The sequence below is a fragment of the Vipera ursinii genome (genome assembly GCF_947247035.1).
Source record: "Vipera ursinii genome assembly, chromosome: 3".
Lineage (NCBI taxonomy): Eukaryota > Metazoa > Chordata > Lepidosauria > Squamata > Viperidae > Vipera > Vipera ursinii.
In genome coordinates this window covers 131,782,100-131,804,251 of record NC_139516.1, presented here as the reverse complement: position 1 = coordinate 131,804,251, position 22,152 = coordinate 131,782,100, and the positions used below count along the sequence as shown (strand labels likewise).

Sequence of the window (22,152 nt, the reverse complement as noted above, 5' to 3'; positions counted from 1 at the left end):
GGTGCATGGCAGGAGCACCTCCGATGAGGGATCCCTTGGCTTGCTCAAACCTCATGGGTAGGGGCAATAGCTTGGCTCGGATGCCCAGTTTGAATACAGTGGGTAAGTTAATTAAGCACCGAGTACACCCCAGGAAAAGGCAGATAGAATTGCGTACTTTATCTATGCATCTTTCACACTCCTTTTTGCTCTATTTCTGCAATAGATTTCTAGATTTGTCAACTAAATGCTCAACCCGTAGAAACCTCAGAGCTCTGCTCTCCACCACACTTCATGCCCCTGTCCAGAAAGATGCAAGTGATGTTGCTGCGGGTGCCATTCAGTGCATGAATACAACCCAAAATTTGCAGCTGAAGGCTACCTGGAGATGGTTAATACTGCTCTACCGAAAAAGGGATAGACTGGAAATTTTTCAGAGCAAAAGAGCTCTTAGAGAAAATGACTTAAATAGGTTCCAATACAGCTGAAGTATTTTGTCCAACAGTTTCACACAAAAGAAGTGGAGTTTTGAAACTAAAAGAAATATTAACAAAAGTACTACAAATCTAGCACAAATTAGGGAGCGGTTACCACTATAATAAGGGAGCTGTTACTGCTAGAACTATTTTATAAATGTCTCAGAAGCTATAAGCATTCATGGCATTGCACATAAGGTAATGAAAAAAAATTGCATTTTATACTGAGAGTTAAAAAACAATTCTCCATAGTAATACAACATTATTTTTTTCTTCCCGCAGCCACTCAACTATGAAAAAAAGAAATCCTATACTCTTAGCATAGAAGGAGCAAATACCCACCTCGATTTCCGCTTCTCACATTTAGGACCCTTTAAAGATGTGACTATGCTGAAGATCGTTATTGGAGATGTGGATGAGGCACCGTTGTTCACTCTTCCATCCTATGTCATGGAGGTTTATGAAAATGCAAAAATTGGAACAACTGTGGGCACAGTAACAGCACAAGATCCAGATAGTGCTAACAACTTAGTAAGGTATGGTAGTATTAATGGCTCTTCGTAACAGTGGGAATGGGGTGATGGACTGGGGTGAATAAAGTGTTCCTTATGATCCAACGATGAAATCTTGACTATATCACTCCTTACACATGCCCTAAACTTTCCAGCAATTTAACATTAGAAGGTACTGTATAATGTAAATTTATGGACAGCTATTTAAATAACAATTTGGACAGCAGCAAAATTTAGGTTATCAAATGATTACCAACTTGTCCTGTTCCTTTCCATTCCTATTCCATGTTTTTTCTCAAACTGATAACTGTGGCTACTGGAGCATGTTCAGTTGGACTGGGCTGGGGGTTGTGGGGAGCATTTTTTAAATTGTTGTAACTTACACAAATATTTTCTTCAGTGACTGATTCGCTCATGTTTTCGGCCCACTCACAGTAAAGGTGTAATGCAGAGGATACATATTTTCAGTGTTATATTTCTAGTAAAATTGAAGTGTGACTGGTGAGAAGATACCCAGGTTTCAGTATGTTTGGGTAAAAGGATCTCTGGGGAAATTGGGACTCTCAGACAATTCTAGACAGAACGTGTTGGAATGAACTATTTTGTGGGGTTTATTCATTTGATGAAGCTGTTAGATGTTTTGTTTTGTTTTGATTTATGACATTTGTGGATCCAGCCGTTGTGGTTTTCATAGGCTACAGTTTAGCCTATTGTGGGAAAAATTTCATTTAATATTTATTTAAACAAATTTACACTGTATAGCTGCCTACCTTATAACTAATTCTGGGTGGCTTCCAATCAAATATGAACTGAATTTTTAAATAAACTACTATTTTACTAAGGGGAGACTGTAGGGGGATTATGAATTTTTGTTTGATAAGCAGCGACAAAGCATTTTTTGTACCAGTGTTGACTCAAGGATTGAAGCAGTTTGACAGTTTTTCTACATTTTGCAAGTATTGCTTAATTACTGAAACCTAAAGATTGGAAAACGGCCAATGTGGTTCCAATCTATAAAAAGGGAGGGAAATAGATCCATAGGCCAATCAACTTGATATCAATACCTGGGAAAATCCTGGAAAAGATAATCAAGCAAAGGATTTATGAGCACCTAGAAACAAACAAGGTGATATTACTAGAAGCCAGCATGCATTTGGTTAAAATAGATCATGCTAGACAAATCTTATTGCGTTTTTTGATAAACTAACTAAAGTAGTGGACCAGCGAAATGCTGTGGACGTAATATACTTAGCCTTAGTAAGGCATCTGACAAAGTAGACCACCAGCTTCTTCTTGGAAAGATAGAAAAATATGGGATAGACAGTACCATCACAAAATGTATTTGCATTTGGATGATCAATCACACTCAGCAGGTATTCCAACAGAGAGGGAAACATACTGGGTCTTGGGTTCAGTAGAAGGGGAACTCATCAAGTTTGCAGACAATACCAAGCTGGTGGGAAATAACTAATACATTAGAACAAGGGTGTCAAACTCGCAATATCATGTGACATGTCATGACGTATCGTGACTTTTTTTGCCATTGCCGGCAATGGGGTGGGCACAGTTTTGCTATGATGCATCCGGCCTGTGGGCCAGCAGTTTGATACCCCTGCATTAGAAGATAGGCTCAAGATTCAGAATAATGAAAGCATCATTTATATAACTAAAGGCCTCATGTGTATTTAGGAGAAGAGGGTTTAAGATCATTGTACTACATGTACATAGAAACCCATTGGCCCATGTCTGGTTTGACAGGGTTTTTCAACTGCTGCTTTGTAAACAGCAGAACATGACATTTTGCAATATTGTTGCAGAACTAAAACCATAGTTGCACTGACAAATTGCAGCAACTTACAGCTGAAGGACTGTAACAGCCACTATGTGGGACAGACAGGCAGAAGATTAACAAACTGCCTCCATGAACACCAGTTGAAAAACAACTTAATGTCACAATGCATGGACAGACTAAACCACTTAATAGTTTCAACTGGGAACCTGTTAGCATTTTAGACCAAGCCAACTTCAACAAAACTGGGGTATTTTTGGAAGCTTGGCATTCAGACAAATTAAACATACTGTAAATGGACATAGAGATAAACCACATTTACACGCCATTCAAAAAAGACAATAAAAATGCTAAAGAAATAAAAAGATCAGAACAGATCCTCTCCATTAGCCAACGCCCAGATAAGCAGGGATTGACAATCAGAAAACAACACCCTAATCAAGGAAACTATGAAGGACATAATCACATTCTAACACTGACATGGAAAACCTCATACTAGCACTGATGATGTTACCTAGCTGTGTAATGAAATGCCTGCAAGCAAACAACCAAGCTTAGAGAGCATCAAGACATTCACAAATTGCACTAAATCACAATGCCATTTAATTTTGTCTTAGCAGGTAGTCCCAATCCAGTCAGTCCTACTTTAATTAACAAACAATAGTTGAATAAGCCATGGCTTAGCTTTGTGTATAATGCATGTCTGTAACTTATCCCATCTTCCTATAGGACGACAGGCAGTCTTGCCCATTGCCATGTTGATGATTGAAATCCATTTAGTCTCCACCTTCCCTTCCAGTGGTTCTGTTTCAGTGGAAGAGTATTAAACTAAGGGAATTTATGATACCTTGCATTATATATAAGAATATGAGATCTTGTAAATGATGAATGTCATAATATCCAAAGATTCATTCTGTGCAGTTAAGGATCATAGCACTTAAGGTGAGGCAGTATTATATCACAAATCAGGAAATCATTTCAGTATGGAATGCCTCCAATGAGGCAAATTTTGGAAATGGAGCGTGTTAACTTTCCATATTTGAATCTGCATTTTGCCTCTACAGAAATACTTATTCTCCTTCAATGAAAGCTTAAAGTTGCAATCCAAAATCCACTTACTAAGGAATATGCTTTGCTGAACTCAATATAGTTTCCTTCCAAGTAGATAAACAAATTGTATGTTAAACCTAATATAATAGAATTGATATGTTAATTTTTAAACATAATACTTCTGAAAGTAGAAGGCTTTGTTTTGTTTCAACTAAAATAAAGATTAAGTTGCTTTTTCTAAATGGGTAAATTCTGAGGATAAATAATTTCAAGGTAGAATTAGAATAAACCCTTTGAACAAAATGAACCCAAAATCCTTCTAGATTTATGCCGGGAAGCCTAATCCTTTTTATCACAAAATAGTTGTGAATTCTTTAACAGTATGGAAAAGATCCATTTCTAAATTTAATTGTATTTTTATAGGCATGCAGATATTGATATTAATTAAAGCATACCTTTTGTGTTTGGTATTATCAAGATTACAACTGAATAATTACCATGAATTTATTATAACAGAATTGCATTTTTATGAATTCATAAAAATGCAAGAGTATTACTTGCAAATATAAAAATTTTTGTTACCAGACAGTACACACAGTTTCATTTATCAAATTATGATATAAATATTATGGATAGTTGTCATCCCACATTATCCTAGGAATCCCCAAAACTACTCTGTACAATATTTCTACTATTGCTTATAGTGATATTACCTTGATCCCCAATTTGGAATTGAATTCATATTTTTAACTGCATACTATTTGGCTGCTACATTCTGAACCATTCAACAATATGAATACATTCAATGCATTTTATATACGCTCCTAGGTTGAGCATATCTCAAAATGTATATTGAAGAAAATATATTGAAATATAATGAATAAAATGACAGTAAATTTAAAGTTTGGCTTGTAAAACAATGCAAAACATTTTGAACATAGACACTTGACAATCTACAGAGAATTGCTAGGTGAAGGTATGGATGTTTAATAGGAGTCTTCCTTAGGTCAACCATGTCAAATCTAATCAGGCAGGCAGACATAATTAGAAACAGGTAATCCCACAAATAACCAGATTGTGCCCTGTCCCATGAAGGGATCTATAAATGACAATCAGGAACCTGAATTATGTTTGGAAGCTCACTGGCAATATATCTCCCTCTTCAAGCACTTCAGGTTACGACTTTAACAGGAGTTCTTCCCTTGAATATTAAACATTTATTGCATAGCAAAGCATCCAAGGAGGACTTGTCTAAACAGATGTCTTCATATGCAGCCTTTACTTTAGCAATAAAATTGTGTACATTTGTTACATCTGGAGCAAAGCCTTGAGAATGATTCTCTTCTGGTTATCAGGCTAAAAGCTACTTGAAGGAAATTCAAAGGCAGCATCTATCATGGGATTTTTTCCCAAGGATTTTGATGTATTCTTCTTACATGTGCCTTGTTGTTTAGAATGAATAAATGGCATTTGACAAAAGAATAATTTTCCAAATATTCTGTTGGTGGTATTAACTGACAAAGTGGGGCAGGTCAGGAACGTAGAGGTTATGGTTCATGTCCCTTCATCCTCAGCTAATCTTCATTAAGCAGATTTTTTTTAAAGTACCTCATTGGAATCAATGGAAGATTCTTCTGGAGTCAAATTCCAGAGCCAATAGACCACTTAAAAGGGGTAATAGCTAAGAAGAGGAGAATTCATCTCCTCCTTGAGCTTTTCCGTCATCCTTCTCCAAATTCATTCCCATGGCAATTAAAGATGGAAAAGCAAATGTACAGGTAATGAAAGTTTCTATGTCTTCATCAACCCTATTTGCTTTTGGATCAGCAACCTGAAGGTATGAGGGAATATTGAGAAGATTTTCACTCCTTCAGAGTAGAAATACAGAATATCTTAGCAATGTACGTAGGTTTTATATATATATATGTATATGTATATGTGTATATATGTGTGTGTGTGTGTGTAAATTACTAACAAAGAATTAAGGGAGGCTGAGATGCATTTCTGACTCATTAGTTTGGGGCCTAGCAAGGTAATCTAATAGTTAACATATGACATATATATATATATATATATATATATATATATATATATGGATTTTTGGTTATTCGGGTTTTTCCCCGCGTAGAACTAAAGGTGTAGGGGCGACGTTTCGACGGAATCCCATCCGTCATCATCAGGCTAGTGGCTTCTGCTTCCTTCTTCTGGGAGAAGCATGTGGCTGTTTGTTCTTCTTTTTTAAACTGCCAGAGGGTGTGTGTTCTGTGGGTGGAGGTGTGCTCTGATTGGGTGGGGGAGTAAGTGTGTTCTGATTGGGTGGGAGTGTGTTTTGAATGGTGGGTGTGTTCTGATTGGGTGGGGGTGTGTTTTGAGTGGATGGGCTGGTCTCAGCTGCCAGCCTTAGACCTGAGCTGGTGAGTTGTGCTGCTTTTGTTCGGCTTCATGTTTGTGGTGGTGCCATGTTTTTATAGTGGGTGTCAGTTTGCTTATTGTGTGGTTTGGAGGGGTTTAAGGTGGCTGATGTTGCAGCTGTAGTTAGGTTTCTGTTTTGTGGTTGTGCCTCGTTATCATTGTGGGTTCGGATTTGCTTTTTGAATGGTTGTGTGGTGGTGATGTCATGTGGTGTTATCAGCCACTTTAAACCCCTATGTTTTCTGAGGTTTTCGCGGGTGTTCCAGTCTTTGCATTGTGTTGCCTTCCTTTGAAGCCTTCATCAGGCAGCTGCTTTTATTATTAGGCAACCTATTTTCCAAAGCATCAGAAGGCAAGGCAAGAAACAATGGATGGAGAGGAGCAACCTGGAACTAAAGAGAAATTCCCTAACAGTAAGAACAGTTAAACCAGTGGAACAGAAGTTGTGGGTGCTCTGTGGATGCTCTTAAGAAGAGGTTGGACAGCCATTTATCTGAAATGACATAGGGTCTCCTGCTCAAGCAGGGGGTTGGACTAGAAGACCTCCAAGGTCCCTTCAAACTCTATTATTCTATGTTCCTATCCAGGTTACAATTGGAAAGTGCTTTTATTTTTCTGTCAAAAGCGTTTAAGGGGGCAAAACAATTGACTGGCAAAAGTGTCAAAAGCAAAAGAGGACAAAATCAGTTCCATGCCCTTTTGTTCCTTGGTCACTGGGCTTTATGGAATGGAAGAACTGACTTTTCCAGGAGCATGAACCAATAGTTTGGAGTGCCTTTTCAAATTATGCAAAAAGTTTTAATGACATTAGATTGAGCACTACACAATACCGGCTAAGTATGTTTTCCTTTTATAATGCTCTTTATTGTCACTAATGTGATGGCAAACACAACAACATGTTGCTTACCCTCTTAGAAATTGCTTACTCATTATGTTTTTAATGGCTAGGGGCTAGCCAGTGCAAGAGACATTTCTGCATGAGACATAAACCATATTTTTTCTATTCCTTTTTTTATATGTATACAGGGCACCTGCTGTATTTCCAGGCAAGGTAGAATGTATGTGCCAAATTCAAGAAGTGACAAAATTTTAAACAGCTATGTGTGCTCTTTAAAGTGTTCCTTTTATGAGAAGTTAGTGAAGCACACAGGACAGTCTTATTGCTGCCTCTGGCTTTCCATTTCATCTAATTGTTGTGCAGTGTTACCTAGTATAAAGTGATAGATGTTCTTTCTTAAGTTGCCTTCTCCTGCAACTAGAATAGGAAAAAAAAATATCTCTCCAGTTAGTTTTACCTGGGAGCTATGATGAACTTTAGTCTGTATCATTCAGGTTTGCATCAATCGCACATATACATTCTGCTATACTAGGATCGATATTGTTTTGATATTCTGCTTCAACACTCTGTTCCAACTTTTGATCCACTCTTCACTTTAGCATGACATATATCTATTATTAGGAAGCAGGATTGATTCTTAATTATAGCAGTCAGCAAGAAATATTTCTGTTTCAGCCTATTAATATTTGTAAGAATAACTCCCCTGCTCTGACACTGTATCATTGATCATACTTACAGGGATACATCTAAGACTTGAGATGTACATATATTCAGCATATCCAAAGCATGCATTTACACTTCAGTAATATCCCTGCTGGGTAAAATCCTTCTTTGTGCTATGTACTTCTGTCATTAATGAGATATTTTCTTATTAATAATGAATTACACTCTCGAGAAAAATACTTCTGGTCTGTGCTCGCTCTGCGTTGGCCAGTTTCTATATGAATGAATTATTTCTTTTGAAAATTGGGAAATAAGGAGAGCTCTGAATTCAGTAAATTGGTTCAGATGTGCATAGCTTGATTCAGAATCCTAGCTTGCATGTGGTCTCTCAATTCTTCATAAATACCTTTTGTCTTTGAGCTGGTTGGGTATATTAAAATTCTATCTATAATACTGCATTTCTGATGGCTCATTTGCACATGCAAAACATAAGATGACCTGTTTAGGTGAACTAAGTTGGTTTATAAATGTTTGTCTAAATAAAATATTTTTTTCATGAATGTACAAGCAGTCCACGAGTCACAACTGTAAAGGAGTCTGCCCATTACAATTGTAACATTAATTGAATGAATTGAATGAACCCCATCCCTCCTCTGGAATGCATTTGTTAATTGAATGCATGGGTCATTAACTGCACATGAGGTACCTCGGGTGGGGAAGACTGAGGGGGACAGTTGAGGAAAAGACCACCTGCCTCTGGCCACCCAAGGCCTCCCCATACCCACTGAGCTATCTCATTCTCCCCTTCCCACCCTGTAGGGTCCCCACAGCTTCTTCGGCCTTCTCCACATTTACCTTTCAAAAATCAGCAGACTTCAGAGCTATGTGGCTGAAAAGCGGCCATCTTCTCAGATGCAGGTAAAGCTGTTTTCTTTAAAACTTCTGTTCTTCTGCTCCCTCTGGAAAAAGCGTGTCCAGTGGATGCAGCAATGTGATCTTGTGCTCTGGCAGGCCTCCGGCATCTGTCCAAAAAGGCTTTTGCAAAGGGGATGGAAGGGTGTGTAAGAACACAAGATGTAATAAAAACAGCTTCACCAGCATCTGAGAAGCTGGCCACCTCTGTAGTTCTTCAAAAGGTAAGTGAGCAATCAGTGACATGATGATGAGGAGCTGTTGGGCTAGCATAGCAGACTCAGTGCCTTTGCAATCCCTCTGTGTGTGTGAGTGTGTGGGGGAAATAGGCAGGGGGCATGTTGCAGCATCTCTGCGGTCAGTTGTAAGGACAAGCCACTGCCATGGTGCTGCAACATTCATAACTTCAGGACTGAGTTGTAAGTACTTTTGGGGAAGGGGTCGTAAGTTTGAACTGTCACGAAGTGAATTGTCATAACTTGAGAACTACCTGTGCTATTACATGTCATAACTGGGCACCCTTCAAAATCTTAAGTCATGAAGTGGGGAACTTAAATACAGTAGATACATCAGAAACAAATAAAATTAAAGCAAGCTAAACTGATTTAATCCACCCAGATTTACATTATCCAGTCATTTGAAATCAGTTAAATGAATGCCAAAAACTGGCCTTTGAGACTGAATACTATCGATAGAAGTTTAAATGATTTCTTTGGCAACGTTCTTCATAGATGTCTATTATATGTCTTATTTCTCTTTGGAAACATGATTTGTCATGCTTTCTTATTGTGTCTTGGAAATATTCTTAGCTTTTCTTACTGTGTAATAAATCTTCAGAATCTCCATCAAAGAGCCAATTTCTGAATGCCATGAAGCTTGGCCAGAGTTGTCTAATGAACTTATGTTCATCATGCCACAGTCTGAGGTTTGATGAAAAGTCACACAGAAATGTCTATTTTTTTCTATTGATTTTAGTTCACTGTCAAGAAAATGGACTCTTTATGTCTGAATTGGAGGAATAGAAGCATAATTATTGAAACTAGTCTAATGTGCTTAAGCCGTTGAAGAATCATATTTGGTTTATGGAAGAAAACACCTGTACATACAAAGACATTTCAACTTTCCAATATTGTATTCTTAAAATATCCATAAGTAGATTGTTTAGAATACAGTGTGTGTGTGTGCATATTAGTACTACACAAATCACCCCAATTCCAAAATGTTTTGGATTCCTTTTAGCAAACTTATTAAATTGAAACTTTTATTTCTTGAAATAAGTACAGTAAGTAGTAGTACACTCTACTATGTTTGACTTTGCAGAAATGTATGAGAAGTGGAAATAGTTAAAACAAAAGATAAATCATGATGGCTGTTTTAAACAATTTGAATGTTTTCAAAGCCATAGTCCCATAGTATAAATGCCTCTCTGCTGGATGCTCATAATTGCTTCAATTGTTAACATAACTTTCAGTGGAGTATAATTTGAAAGATAATGCTTATCCATCTCTTCTGAATGTCCTCTCATTTTGTTTCTCCTATTTATTTCAAGGCCCTTGCTTTCATTAATAAAAGAGCTCATTTATTCAGTTCTAGGAGTCATTGGTTTAGTCATCCTTGATCACAATGCCATTTTTGATGATGGAAGTTGGGGAATACAACATATTTTTAAAACCATAAGACGGAATTCTTTATTATAGCCAGAGAATATACTGTCACACTGTGTCAGTCTCTCTCTCTCTCTCTCTCTCTCTCTCTCTCTCTCTCTCTCTCTCTCTCTCTCTCTCTCTCTCTCTCTCTCTCTCTCTCTATCTCTCTCTCTCTCTCTGTGTGTGTGTGTGTGTGTATTATAGATGAAACAGAGAAAAATAAGAGAGAAACCTCCAGGAAACTCTGCATTCTTTATTTCCAGAATAATTTTTAGAAATTCCCCTATTTTGGCTAGATTTCAGAAACAGTATAACACATAATGGAGTAAACTAGAAGGCCTATAGAAAAATCCATCCCTTCTGTTCACTTAACAAAATAACTTTAATGGTCCAAGGCTTCATTAAAAAAAATGAACAAGAATTGGCACCTTAACTAAAACATGTATGTCTTATTTTGTGGTTTCATACACATGCTGTAATTTAGCTCATTCCTTTATTTGGACTAACACATGTTACTTCTATTTGAATCAATTAAGTATGACTAAAGGGATGGTATCTCTTAGAAGATAGTAATGATAAATAGAAATGGTAAAAAAAAATGTTTATCTGAAAGGAAACAACCTCTTAGGTACAGTAAACATGCATATAATATACAACCCAAACAGCATTGAAGCATTATTCCAACAGAAGCAATACTTGTTGTGCTGATGCCAAATAAAAACAGAACCAATTCACAGCTTTAAAGTTTAACTGTAATATTTCTTGTACATAAATTCAGTCTGCATGCTTGGAAAGATACATGCAATGAAGCAATGTTAGAAATGATATTTCTGGGCAGGCTGTTGATTCCAGAAGTGTTGTGTTTATTGCTTCCATAAATTGAATGAAGCCATTGTTCAAGCTAACCAGGAACTGTCTATCCCAACAGCTTTAATCATTCAAGACTGCAGGAGACCATCCATATAGCTACATGCAAAAATGCTAGGATTAGGTTGTGGCTCCTTCCCTGGATATAAGTGAAAACAGTCAAGTAAATTGCTCACTGGTGAATGCTTAATGCTTATTTTTAAACTTATGCTTTCATTTTGTATGTTCCTAGGTATTTCATTGATTACAATACAGAAGACAGATTCTTCACTATTGATGCAAACACTGGAACCATTAAGACTGCCAAGGTCTTTGACAGAGAAGAAACCCTTTGGTACAATATCACAGTCACTGCTTCTGAAATTGGTACGTAACAAGCCCACAGAGTTTATAGTCCATAGGACTTGTTTTTGAGCAAATGGATCTTTCAGAAAGGCATACATTGATGGAGATGTTTGATGGAAAAATATTTAGTAATTTGGAAGAGAACACAGCATTATCCTTTCAGCTGCTCATAATATCTATCAAGCTTGGCAGCGAATAACATGTCAAAGCTACTTTAGTTGTCTAAAATGGACAGTTCTTATATAATGTTCAAATACTTACGTAATGTTAAGCAAATACTTTGTGAGCCTTGATTCAAACCCATGTCAGAGTATGTATGAATGCATAGTATAATAAACTAAATGCATAGTATAATAAACTAAATTCACAATCTTTTGATATGATTTTTCCTGTTTTTATCTGGATTGGAATTGTGTTGGAATAAAAGGAGATTAGGCTTTCAAGATAAATCCTGTAAGATTCCGGAGAGAGATTAAGTCCTCAGGAAAAGATGAATGGTATACATCAAAATGTCTGTTTCCAGTAACTTTACTAAAACAGAGATATTCAAGAATTCTGAATATCAAACAACTGCTCACATTCTATTTGGATTTTTTAAATGAGCACAAGTCATATGGACCCAAATTGGAACTAAAAACAATGTGGCAATCACCACATTCTGTTTAACAGTATATTTTAATGGGTTTTTAAAAGCACATTTTATTCATTTCTAAACCTCACATCGCTTAAGGCAGAATACTTTATTAATTTGAAGTTTATTACTATCAGACTCAGACAAATAAAAGCTTATTAATGTAATATCTTATCCCAAGTTTAAATCAAGTTAATTACCGAGTAATAATCTAAATCAGGATAATTGATAGGAGGAGGTAGGAGTGTTAAGCATGTTTGCCGCCTTGAGTTGAATATACATGCAAAACATTGAACATTGCTATTGATAATACACATCTGAACATTGATAATATACATAATGAACAGCGAGTTATTCAGTGTCTAGAATAGCCCACTATTGTGAATGTTTTGTTGGTTGGTTGGTTGGTTGGTTTATTACTATTGTGTTGTTTTATAGCAGCACTTGGAACTGTGGATGAATAGACATGATTCTTTCTTCAAAAACAGCATATAGCTATCTGGTAGAGCATACTCATAAGGGTTTTAGATAAAAATGTTAATTTATGCATGAGGTTATAATTCATACAAACATCATCCTGAATTCTGGTGCAGAAAAGTGTTAGTCTTCTTAGTAGTCAACCTGATGAGACCTAGGTTTAGTTAACAGATGAGATTTCTAGCTTATCTTCAATCTAAACACTAATCAGAGTCAACCAGCTTTTCTTTTGTAAGAAGACTGCATTGAAAACCAATGGACTCTTATGTTCAAATTATGGCTTAGTTCATGTACCATACTAAATAATAGCTTGGTTAGCTCTTAAATATTAAATAAAGTATAAATGGCCAGGATCCCACAATGCAGCAAGCAATCTACTGCATTAAAAAAAGTGACAAGTAACATTCTGCCGTGCATAATAATATCACTAGACTTTTGAATTTCTTTTTTGTTTGTTTTCATAGAGTAAGACAGTTTTCCTCCTGCAATGGCTTTAATAAAATGGTGCATTTCTTAAGCTTTCTTAATGACAGTTGGTTTTTTTTTTAAAATCCAGATATTCAACCCTTTTTATATATCCCCATTCATATGTAGCTGGAAATTATATACCGTATATACTTGAGTATAAGCCGAATTTTTCAGCCCACTTTTTGGGCTGAAAAATTCCACTTCGGCTTATACTCCAGTCAACAAAAAAAACTTACCGAGGACTTGTGCGCGGCCGAGGCTTTGGTGCTTCCGGGATCGCCCGCACCTCTCCCAAGCCACCGCCGTCCGAGACCTGCCGAAGTTTGGGGAGGTTTGGGGAGGTGCGCGCGCACCTCCCCAAACTCCGCGCCTTGCCTGCCTGCTTCTTTCCGCAGCGGAAAGAAGCAGGCAGGCAGGGCGCGGAGGAACGGAGACTTGCCGACGTTTGGGGAGGTTTGGGCGTCTCCCCAAACCTCGGCAGGTCTCCGTTCCTCCGCGCAGACCTGCCGACCTTTGGGGAGGTTTGGGCGCCTCCCCAAACCTCCCCAAACCTCGGCAGGTCTCCGTTCCTCCTGCCGACCTTTGGGGAGGTTTGGGCGCCTCCCCAAACCTCCCCAAACCTCGGCAGGTCTCCGTTCCTCCTGCCGACCTTTGGGGAGGTTTGGGCGCCTCCCCAAACCTCGGCAGGTCTCCGTTCCTCCGCGCAGACCTGCCGACGTTTGGGAAGGTTTGGGCGCTTCCCCAAACCTCCCCAGGTCTCCGTTCCTGTTTGGGGAGGTTTGGGCGCCTCCCCAAACGTCCCCAAACCTCGGCAGGTCTCCGTTCCTGTTTGGGGAGGTTTGGGCGCCTCCCCAAACGTCCCCAAACCTCGGCAGGTCTCCGTTCCTCCGCGCAGACCTGCCGACCTTTGGGGAGGTTTGGGCGCCTCCCCAAACCTCCCCAAACCTCGGCAGGTCTCCGTTCTTCCTGCCGACCTTTGGGGAGGTTTGGGCGCCTCCCCAAACCTCCCCAAACCTCGGCAGGTCTGCGCGGAGGAACGGAGACCTGCCGAGGTTTGGGGAGGTTTGGGGAGGCGCCCAAACCTCCCCAAACAGGAACGGAGACCTGCCGAGGTTTGGGGACGTTTGGGGAGGCGCCCAAACCTCCCCAAAGGTCGGCAGGTCTGCGCGGAGGAACGGAGACCTGCCGAGGTTTGGGGACGTTTGGGGAGGCGCCCAAACCTCCCCAAACAGGAACGGAGACCTGCCGAGGTTTGGGGACGTTTGGGGAGGCGCCCAAACCTCCCCAAAGGTCGGCAGGTCTGCGCGGAGGAACGGAGACCTGCCGAGGTTTGGGGAGGTTTGGGGAGGCGCCCAAACCTCCCCAAACAGGAACGGAGACCTGCCGAGGTTTGGGGAGGTTTGGGGAGGCGCCCAAACCTCCCCAAAGGTTGGCAGGTCTGCGCGGAGGAACGGAGACCTGCCGAGGTTTGGGGACGTTTGGGGAGGCGCCCAAACCTCCCCAAACAGGAACGGAGACCTGCCGAGGTTTGGGGACGTTTGGGGAGGCGCCCAAACCTCCCCAAACGTCGGCAGGTCTGCGCGGAGGAACGGAGACCTGCCGAGGTTTGGGGAGGTTTGGGGAGGCGCCCAAACCTCCCCAAACAGGAACGGAGACCTGCCGAGGTTTGGGGAGGCGCCCAAACCTCCCCAAAGGTCGGCAGGTCTGCGCGGAGGAACGGAGACCTGCCGAGGTTTGGGGAGGTTTGGGGAGGCGCCCAAAGCTCCCCAAACAGGAACGGAGACCTGCCGAGGTTTGGGGACGTTTGGGGAGGCGCCCAAACCTCCCCAAAGGTCGGCAGGTCTGCGCGGAGGAACGGAGACCTGCCGAGGTTTGGGGACGTTTGGGGAGGCGCCCAAACCTCCCCAAACGTCGGCAGGTCTGCGCGGAGGAACGGAGACCTGCCGAGGTTTGGGGAGGTTTGGGGAGGCGCCCAAACCTCCCCAAACAGGAACGGAGACCTGCCGAGGTTTGGGGACGTTTGGGGAGGCGCCCAAACCTCCCCAAAGGTCGGCAGGTCTGCGCGGAGGAACGGAGACCTGCCGAGGTTTGGGGACGTTTGGGGAGGCGCCCAAACCTCCCCAAACAGGAACGGAGACCTGCCGAGGTTTGGGGACGTTTGGGGAGGCGCCCAAACCTCCCCAAAGGTCGGCAGGTCTGCGCGGAGGAACGGAGACCTGCCGAGGTTTGGGGAGGTTTGGGGAGGCGCCCAAACCTCCCCAAACAGGAACGGAGACCTGCCGAGGTTTGGGGACGTTTGGGGAGGCGCCCAAACCTCCCCAAAGGTCGGCAGGTCTGCGCGGAGGAACGGAGACCTGCCGAGGTTTGGGGACGTTTGGGGAGGCGCCCAAACCTCCCCAAACAGGAACGGAGACCTGCCGAGGTTTGGGGACGTTTGGGGAGGCGCCCAAACCTCCCCAAAGGTCGGCAGGTCTGCGCGGAGGAACGGAGACCTGCCGAGGTTTGGGGAGGTTTGGGGAGGCGCCCAAACCTCCCCAAAGGTCGGCAGGTCTGCGCGGAGGAACGGAGACCTGCCGAGGTTTGGGGAGGTTTGGGGAGGCGCCCAAACCTCCCCAAAGTTCGGCAGGAGGAACGGAGACCTGCCGAGGTTTGGGGAGGCGCCCAAACCTCCCCAAAGGTCGGCAGGTCTGCGCGGAGGAACGGAGACCTGCCGAGGTTTGGGGAGGTTTGGGGAGGCGCCCAAACCTCCCCAAAGGTCGGCAGGAGGAACGGAGACCTGCCGAGGTTTGGGGAGGTTTGGGGAGGCGCCCAAACCTCCCCAAAGGTCGGCAGGAGGAACGGAGACCTGCCGACGAGCCGCGGCTACACAGGGTATTCCTGTGTATTCAGGCTTGCAAAATGGCGGATCGAGCCTCTGCTGGCGGCAGAGGCTTGCAGAACGGCGGATCGGCTTATACTCGAGTCAATAACTTTTTCCAGTTTTTGGGGGTGAAATTGGGGGTCTCGGCTTATACTCGAGTCGGCTTATACTCAAGTATATACGGTACACATATTTGTGAATGATGCTTTGATGGAAATATGGTAATGTTTTCCTTTCCATAATGCCCACAAGAATGCATTCTCTCGTTGTTTCCTTTAAATTGAGGTGTTTAATATGCAGCTGAGAGGCTGAATATGATTTCTTTTCCTTGATGAAATAGTCAGCTCTCAATCTGTACTAGCATCTGTGTCTTGAGTGAGCACACCAATGTCAGAGATCAAAAAATATGGTCTGTAAAATTGTATAGGTACTGATTCCAAGTTACAATTCAATTCCTGTGTTCATTTCTGGCACAAATTTTTCAGAGACATCCATTGTAAATTACATGAATTTTTCACTGGGGTTAAACAGGGAGGCATCTGCCTCCTTATTAGGGCTTCTAAGAATAGGTTTTATTGCTACCCTAGTTTAAAGAGGTTCATGCTCAAATTACTATAGATTGGAAAGGAGAGACTGATAATAGAAAATTCACCTAGAGTGACAAAGTAATTAACATTGTTCACTAATTTTCATAAATCAAGTTTTCATCTTTATATAATCTGGCACTACTCCAATGGTAGTGTGCTACTGGATACCCCATTTGGGCTTAAGGGAACAGTGGGTCCCACCTGCTCTTCCAATGTCCGTCCAGGCATCATTCAGGTGGGTACCACAGAACTCTTTATGACACTTACTTTTGATTACTTAGTGATTGCTCAGTTAATGGCTTAACATCAGATTCCTTTGACATTCAAAGTGGAGTGAAGCAGGGCTGCGTCCTCATGCCAACTTTATTCAGGATCCTTTTTGCTGTCATGCACATGCTTTTGGAACTGCAACAGAGGGTATTTATCTCTGGACCAGATCAGATGGAAAACTCTTTAATCTCTCTAGATTGAGAGCAAAGTCTAAAGTCCAGCTGAAATGCCTATGGGATTTCCTCTTCGCTGACGATGCTGCCGTTACTGCTCACTCTGCCAAAGACCTTCAAAAACTTATGGACTGTTTTAGCAAGGCCTCCCAAGACTTTGGACTAACAATCAGCCTGAAAAAAACACAAATCATGCATCAGGACGTGGATTCACCTCCCTGTATTACAATCGCTGCACAAGAACTGGAGGTCGTCCATGACTTTGTGTACCTCAGCTCAACCATCTCCGACACTCTCTCTTTAGATACTGAGCTGAATAAACATATTGGTAAAGCAGCCACCACATTTTCCAGACTTACAAAGAGAGTATGGCTTAATAAGAAGCTGACAGAACATACAAAGATCCAGGTCTATAGAGCCTGCATCCTGAGCACACTCTTGTACTGCGGTGAGTCTTGGACCTTTTACGCATGGCAGGAGAGAAAGTTAAAAATGTTTCATATGTGCTGTCTCCAATGTATTCTTGGCATCACCTCGCATGACAAAGTTCCAAATAGCGCAGTCCTGGAATGCGCTTGAATGTATACATTATTGAAACAGCAACATCTACACTAGCATGTATACATTATTGAAACAGCAACATCTACACTGGCTTGAGCATGTCGTGATAATGGCTGATGGTCGGATTCTGAAAGATCTCCTATATGGAGAACTAATGCAGGAAAAGCATCCCAGAGGGAGACCAGAGTTGTGATATAAGGATATCTGCAAGAGGGATCTAAGGGCCTTGGGAATGGACATTAACAGCTGGGAAACCTGGACCTCTGATCACTCAGCTTGGAGACTAAAGACACAGCATGGCCTTCTCCAACTTGAGGAGACACTTGTGCAGCAGGATGAGGCAAAGAGGCAGTCCCAGAACCAGTGAAATCTGGGGGCTGGACAGGGGACAAATTGTATCTGAATGAATGAACCTTTATTGTCAAAGTACCTACCATGTATACCATATATTCCAGCGTATAAGATGACTTTTTAACCCATGAAAATCTTCTCAAAAGTTGGGGGGTCGTCTTATATGCCCAGTCGTCTTATACGCTGGAAAATAGTACATAAATCAATGTGCTAAGCACATTGGTTTGTGCTTAAATTGTAAGCCGCCCTGAGTCTTCGGAGATATAAATGGGGGATATAAATGGGATTAAAATAAATAAAATAAATAAATAAATAAATCAAGCGCCCCCGTTCTTGCAAAGCAACTTCAAGCCTCCTTAGTCCAGTCCCCACTCCAACGTGACTCTCCCTTCCCACCCCCAAGAGCCTCTAAGCCCCTTCCCCTCCTCCTTGCAAATGCCAGACCCCGGGAGTGGCAGGAAGCCCCTCCCCCTCTGCCAAGCAGCATCTGAGCATAAGCAGAGCGCGCCCTGCTACCTGCTATCTCTCCCGGCAGTCTGCACAGCGGTACTTGGCGGCCTGGCGCCCCTCTTGCCCACAGACCACGCAGTGGCCCTTGCCAGCCGGCCTCGGCATGGCCACCCCAAGCCCAGCTCTCCAGCACGTCTTCCGGGCCCGCATGGCCGACTGCCTCCTGGGCGGGGCTTGGCTCCAGATGTGGCGGCTGCTCCGTCTGCAAATGTGCTCTCAAAGCCGGATTGCGCTCAGCCGTGCAGGCTGCCGAAAGGCAGGGACTCGGAGTTCCCGTGGTGGTTGCGGCTTCTGGCGTGCCGTTTGAAGAGTCTGGCCTGGAAGAGCGTGTTGTGTGAACACAGCTCTTGTGTTTATTCCAAAGGGTGGGTGGAAGGAAAAGCCCCTTTGGGCTTCAAAAGGGAGGCTTTGCACCATCTGCATCAGATGGGGCTGAATCGGGCTTGTGTCGGACACTTGGCAACTGGCATGTAGTATTTTCCGGCGTATAAGACGAAAAATCTTGAAAATCTTCTCAAAAGTCGGGGGTCGTCTTATATGCCCAGTCGTCTTATACGCCGGAAAATATGGTACATTGAGATTGGCTGAGCCTCCTCAGTGTGGAAGGGACTGCCACTCTCAAATTGGTCTTTTTAGCCACACCAGATGTTGCTTTAGGACCTCTTTCCAGAGCACAATACCATAGTCCAGGGGTAGGCAACCTCGGCTCTTTTATGACTCATGGACTTCAATTCCCAGAATTCCTGAGTCAGCTGACTCAGGAATTCTAGGAGTTGAAGTCCATGAGTCATAAAAGAGCCGAGGTTGCCTACCCCTGCCATAGTCTCTGGATTCCTCAGTTATGGGTTTACTCAAGTAAGAAAAAAAATCATACTTAGTATCTTAAAATTCCAACCCCATTATTCAAGGAGGATTAAATTGTATAAGCAATTTCCCCAAGTGCAGGTAGAGGACAGTCAATCAGGATCCCCACCTGTTGATATAAGAATCGCCTGAAAGCTTGGAGAAGAAGTTCAAGTCTGAGAGGCAAAGCAAATGATAGGACTCTTGTGTTTTTGCTGGCAGATGTTTGACCTGTATTATTTTCTTGTCAAGGTAGGCTACTTTCCAGAAATCCCTCCTTTCAGGATATGATTGATTCATGTCGGCTAGCTCTAGTGTCTTCTTCAGGATTGAACCTCCCACCCAGGGAGGCATATAATTTCAGACCGTCAGGACTGCCTCGAGGGAATGCTAGGGCCTCTAGCCAGTGTGTCAACGTGCGTTATTATTTGGTATTCTGTTAAGATTTGTTTGTGTTCTCTTAAGCTCTTATTATTTATGGGTATATATGTATAGAATGTTAGAGGGAATTCAAAATGGCATGTTAAATTATTTTAAAACTTGTTTATGAGTATTTTCCATACCCTTTGAAACTATTTCAGTTCCCAGATAATAATAATACTGAATCATGTATCCATGCGTTAGTCTGTGTAAAAGAATGCTTCTTCTAGAAAAAAGGGAATAAAGTTATTCCTTACAGCTCTTGTGATAATATTAAAGGTAATGGTAGCAGTAGCAACTTGTCTGCTGTTTATTTCTGTGCTAAAATGTGATATTACATATTTCCATTGTCCAGTGATAGGATGGAAGCAATGAGGTACTGGGCTATAAGATGAAAAATCTGGGGGGTGGGGGGAAACTAATGGCAGTTGAAGGAGAGAAGGGAAGCACTCAATTGTATGAAATGTGACAGATGCAGTTGTTATGTAGATACAACCACAGCAAGCCAAGAGTTGTCAAAATGATGCAAGTTCCACTCCTTGGTACTTGTATTTTTTATGATGATACAAATTTGAAATGGATGAAGTTTATACCACATCATTGAATGTATTTCTTCTTATTTCTCCTCTACACACACACCCCAAACCGTAATTATCCAGTAAAATGTGGCAAATTTTTAAATGTGTGTTATATCAAAAAATGCACTCCTTTGGAACATATATTATAATACAGAGTGCATACAGTTTCTATAATGATGTCGTTTTGACCATACCTCCAAATTCTGCCAATGTCATTGACAGTGACAATGCAAAAGAAAAATAAAGCAGTTAATAAGTATATTTAAACTTCCACCAAAATCAGTCAGTAGACAAGTGTAAACTTTGGACTAGATGCTGTGTCCCATTTTCTATATGTTTTCTATATTATGTAAACATACACAATCTAAGTAGAATTGTAAAGTGTTTACCTTCTTGTATCTGATTGCATAAACAATCTAAGCTATCCTATTTCTATTTTTGAAAAGTGCTAACATTCTTGTTTGCCTTTTCTGATTTATCACTTATGTACCATATAAAGACCACATGAGGAAGCAGTGTTTAAAGCAGAGGACAGTGATTTTTTTTTTGTGTGTGTGCTAAATTGCTACATCAGATACTTCCTCTACCTTCTGGTTACCACAAGTCATGCAACTTCAGAAATAAACCCCAGTGAGGCATTAAATCTTAGCTAATGCTAAGCCTTTAACATCTGTTTATGATTAATACTATCGTACATTATAATTGAAAAGTTGCTGCAGTGGAAATAGAAAAGTGATTGTAGCACATGCTCAGGTTTCAGAATTTAAACTTTTAATATTGAGCTATAACATTATGCTTTGCCACAGAAACATATATAGTTTATAGCATTAACTTTTATTTTATTTTTATGAATTTATATCCCAACTTTATTATTTTTATGCATAACTCAAGATGGCAAACATGCCAATTACAGTACTCTAGAATTTATTTGTTTTTTAAATCTTGTGCTTCCAAGTTTTTAGTGATTTCCTGGGATTTTGTGGCAAACTGAAGATAGCTCTGTGGCAGTAGAACTGGTCACCATGCCAGACAACGAGCTAGCAAATGGATCAGCTTCTCAGAATCTCAGGATAAGGAAGAAGACTTGGGACAACTCATATATGCTCTATTACAGCCTCCCACTAAGTGACTATAAAACAACAGTTTCTGAAGGATTTACAATTATAGAAGCTGAAGAATTGCCATCTTGCCCAAGATTCAATTGGAGCCTTCAAAGAGATCCTGGACTTCATACTTCACTTCTGGGAATTACCGATTAAAAATTTTGGAATGAACATTGAAATGGTGATTAGAACCTCAATAAATTGATTAAGGAGCCAGATAGAGTTGAAATATCACTTTGAAATTAATTACAAGAATCCTTCCTGTGGGTTGCTTGAGTTTTATTTTTTTTAAAAATGAAATATTTAAAATTACTTATTAAAAAATCTTCCTATGGGAAAATGTTGATTAGAGAAAAACATGATGAGAGGGAATTTTGAAGTTTAGACTCTAGAGCATGGGTCGGCAACCTGCGGCTCCGGAGACGCATGCGGCTCTTTCATTCGTCTCTTGCGGCTCCCAGTCCTCCGCCATGAGCAGTCTGAAAAAAAAGTTCAACCAATCAATTCAAATTTCTCATGAAAAAAAAAATCTTGCAAATTGATTGGCTGAACTTCTTTGGCTTGTGGGACTGCCCACAAACCTCTTCTTCGGACTGCACATGGCAACAGAAGAAAAGACTGAGGACTGCTGGAAAAAAGGTGTGTGGGTCGGTCAGATGGGGTGTGGGGGGGACATGGAGGCTGACTGAACGCGCGGGTGAGGCAGAGGTGCTGCTTGCGGCTGGAGGGGAGGCCGAGCAGATTTCCTCCACTTGCCAGGCAAGCGGAGCCTGAACAAATGCATGCGTGAGGCAGAGGTGCTGAGGTGCTGCTAAAAGGGAGGAAAGAAGC

The 22,152-nt window shown here is 41.5% G+C and overlaps 1 protein-coding gene across 2 annotated transcripts in view; it reads left to right on the top strand.

Annotated features, from left to right (window-relative positions):
* Positions 1 to 22,152, top strand: part of CDH18 (cadherin 18) — a gene marked incomplete at its 5' end in the record, with an annotated part of 186,290 nt that overhangs the window by 129,267 nt on the left and 34,871 nt on the right. For both annotated transcript variants that reach the window (XM_083358384.1, XM_083358383.1), the window contains 2 exons: positions 738 to 991; positions 11,377 to 11,510. In XM_083358384.1, the coding sequence (XP_083214510.1) occupies positions 738 to 991; positions 11,377 to 11,510 (388 nt within the window). The remainder of the gene's footprint in view (positions 1 to 737; positions 992 to 11,376; positions 11,511 to 22,152) is intronic.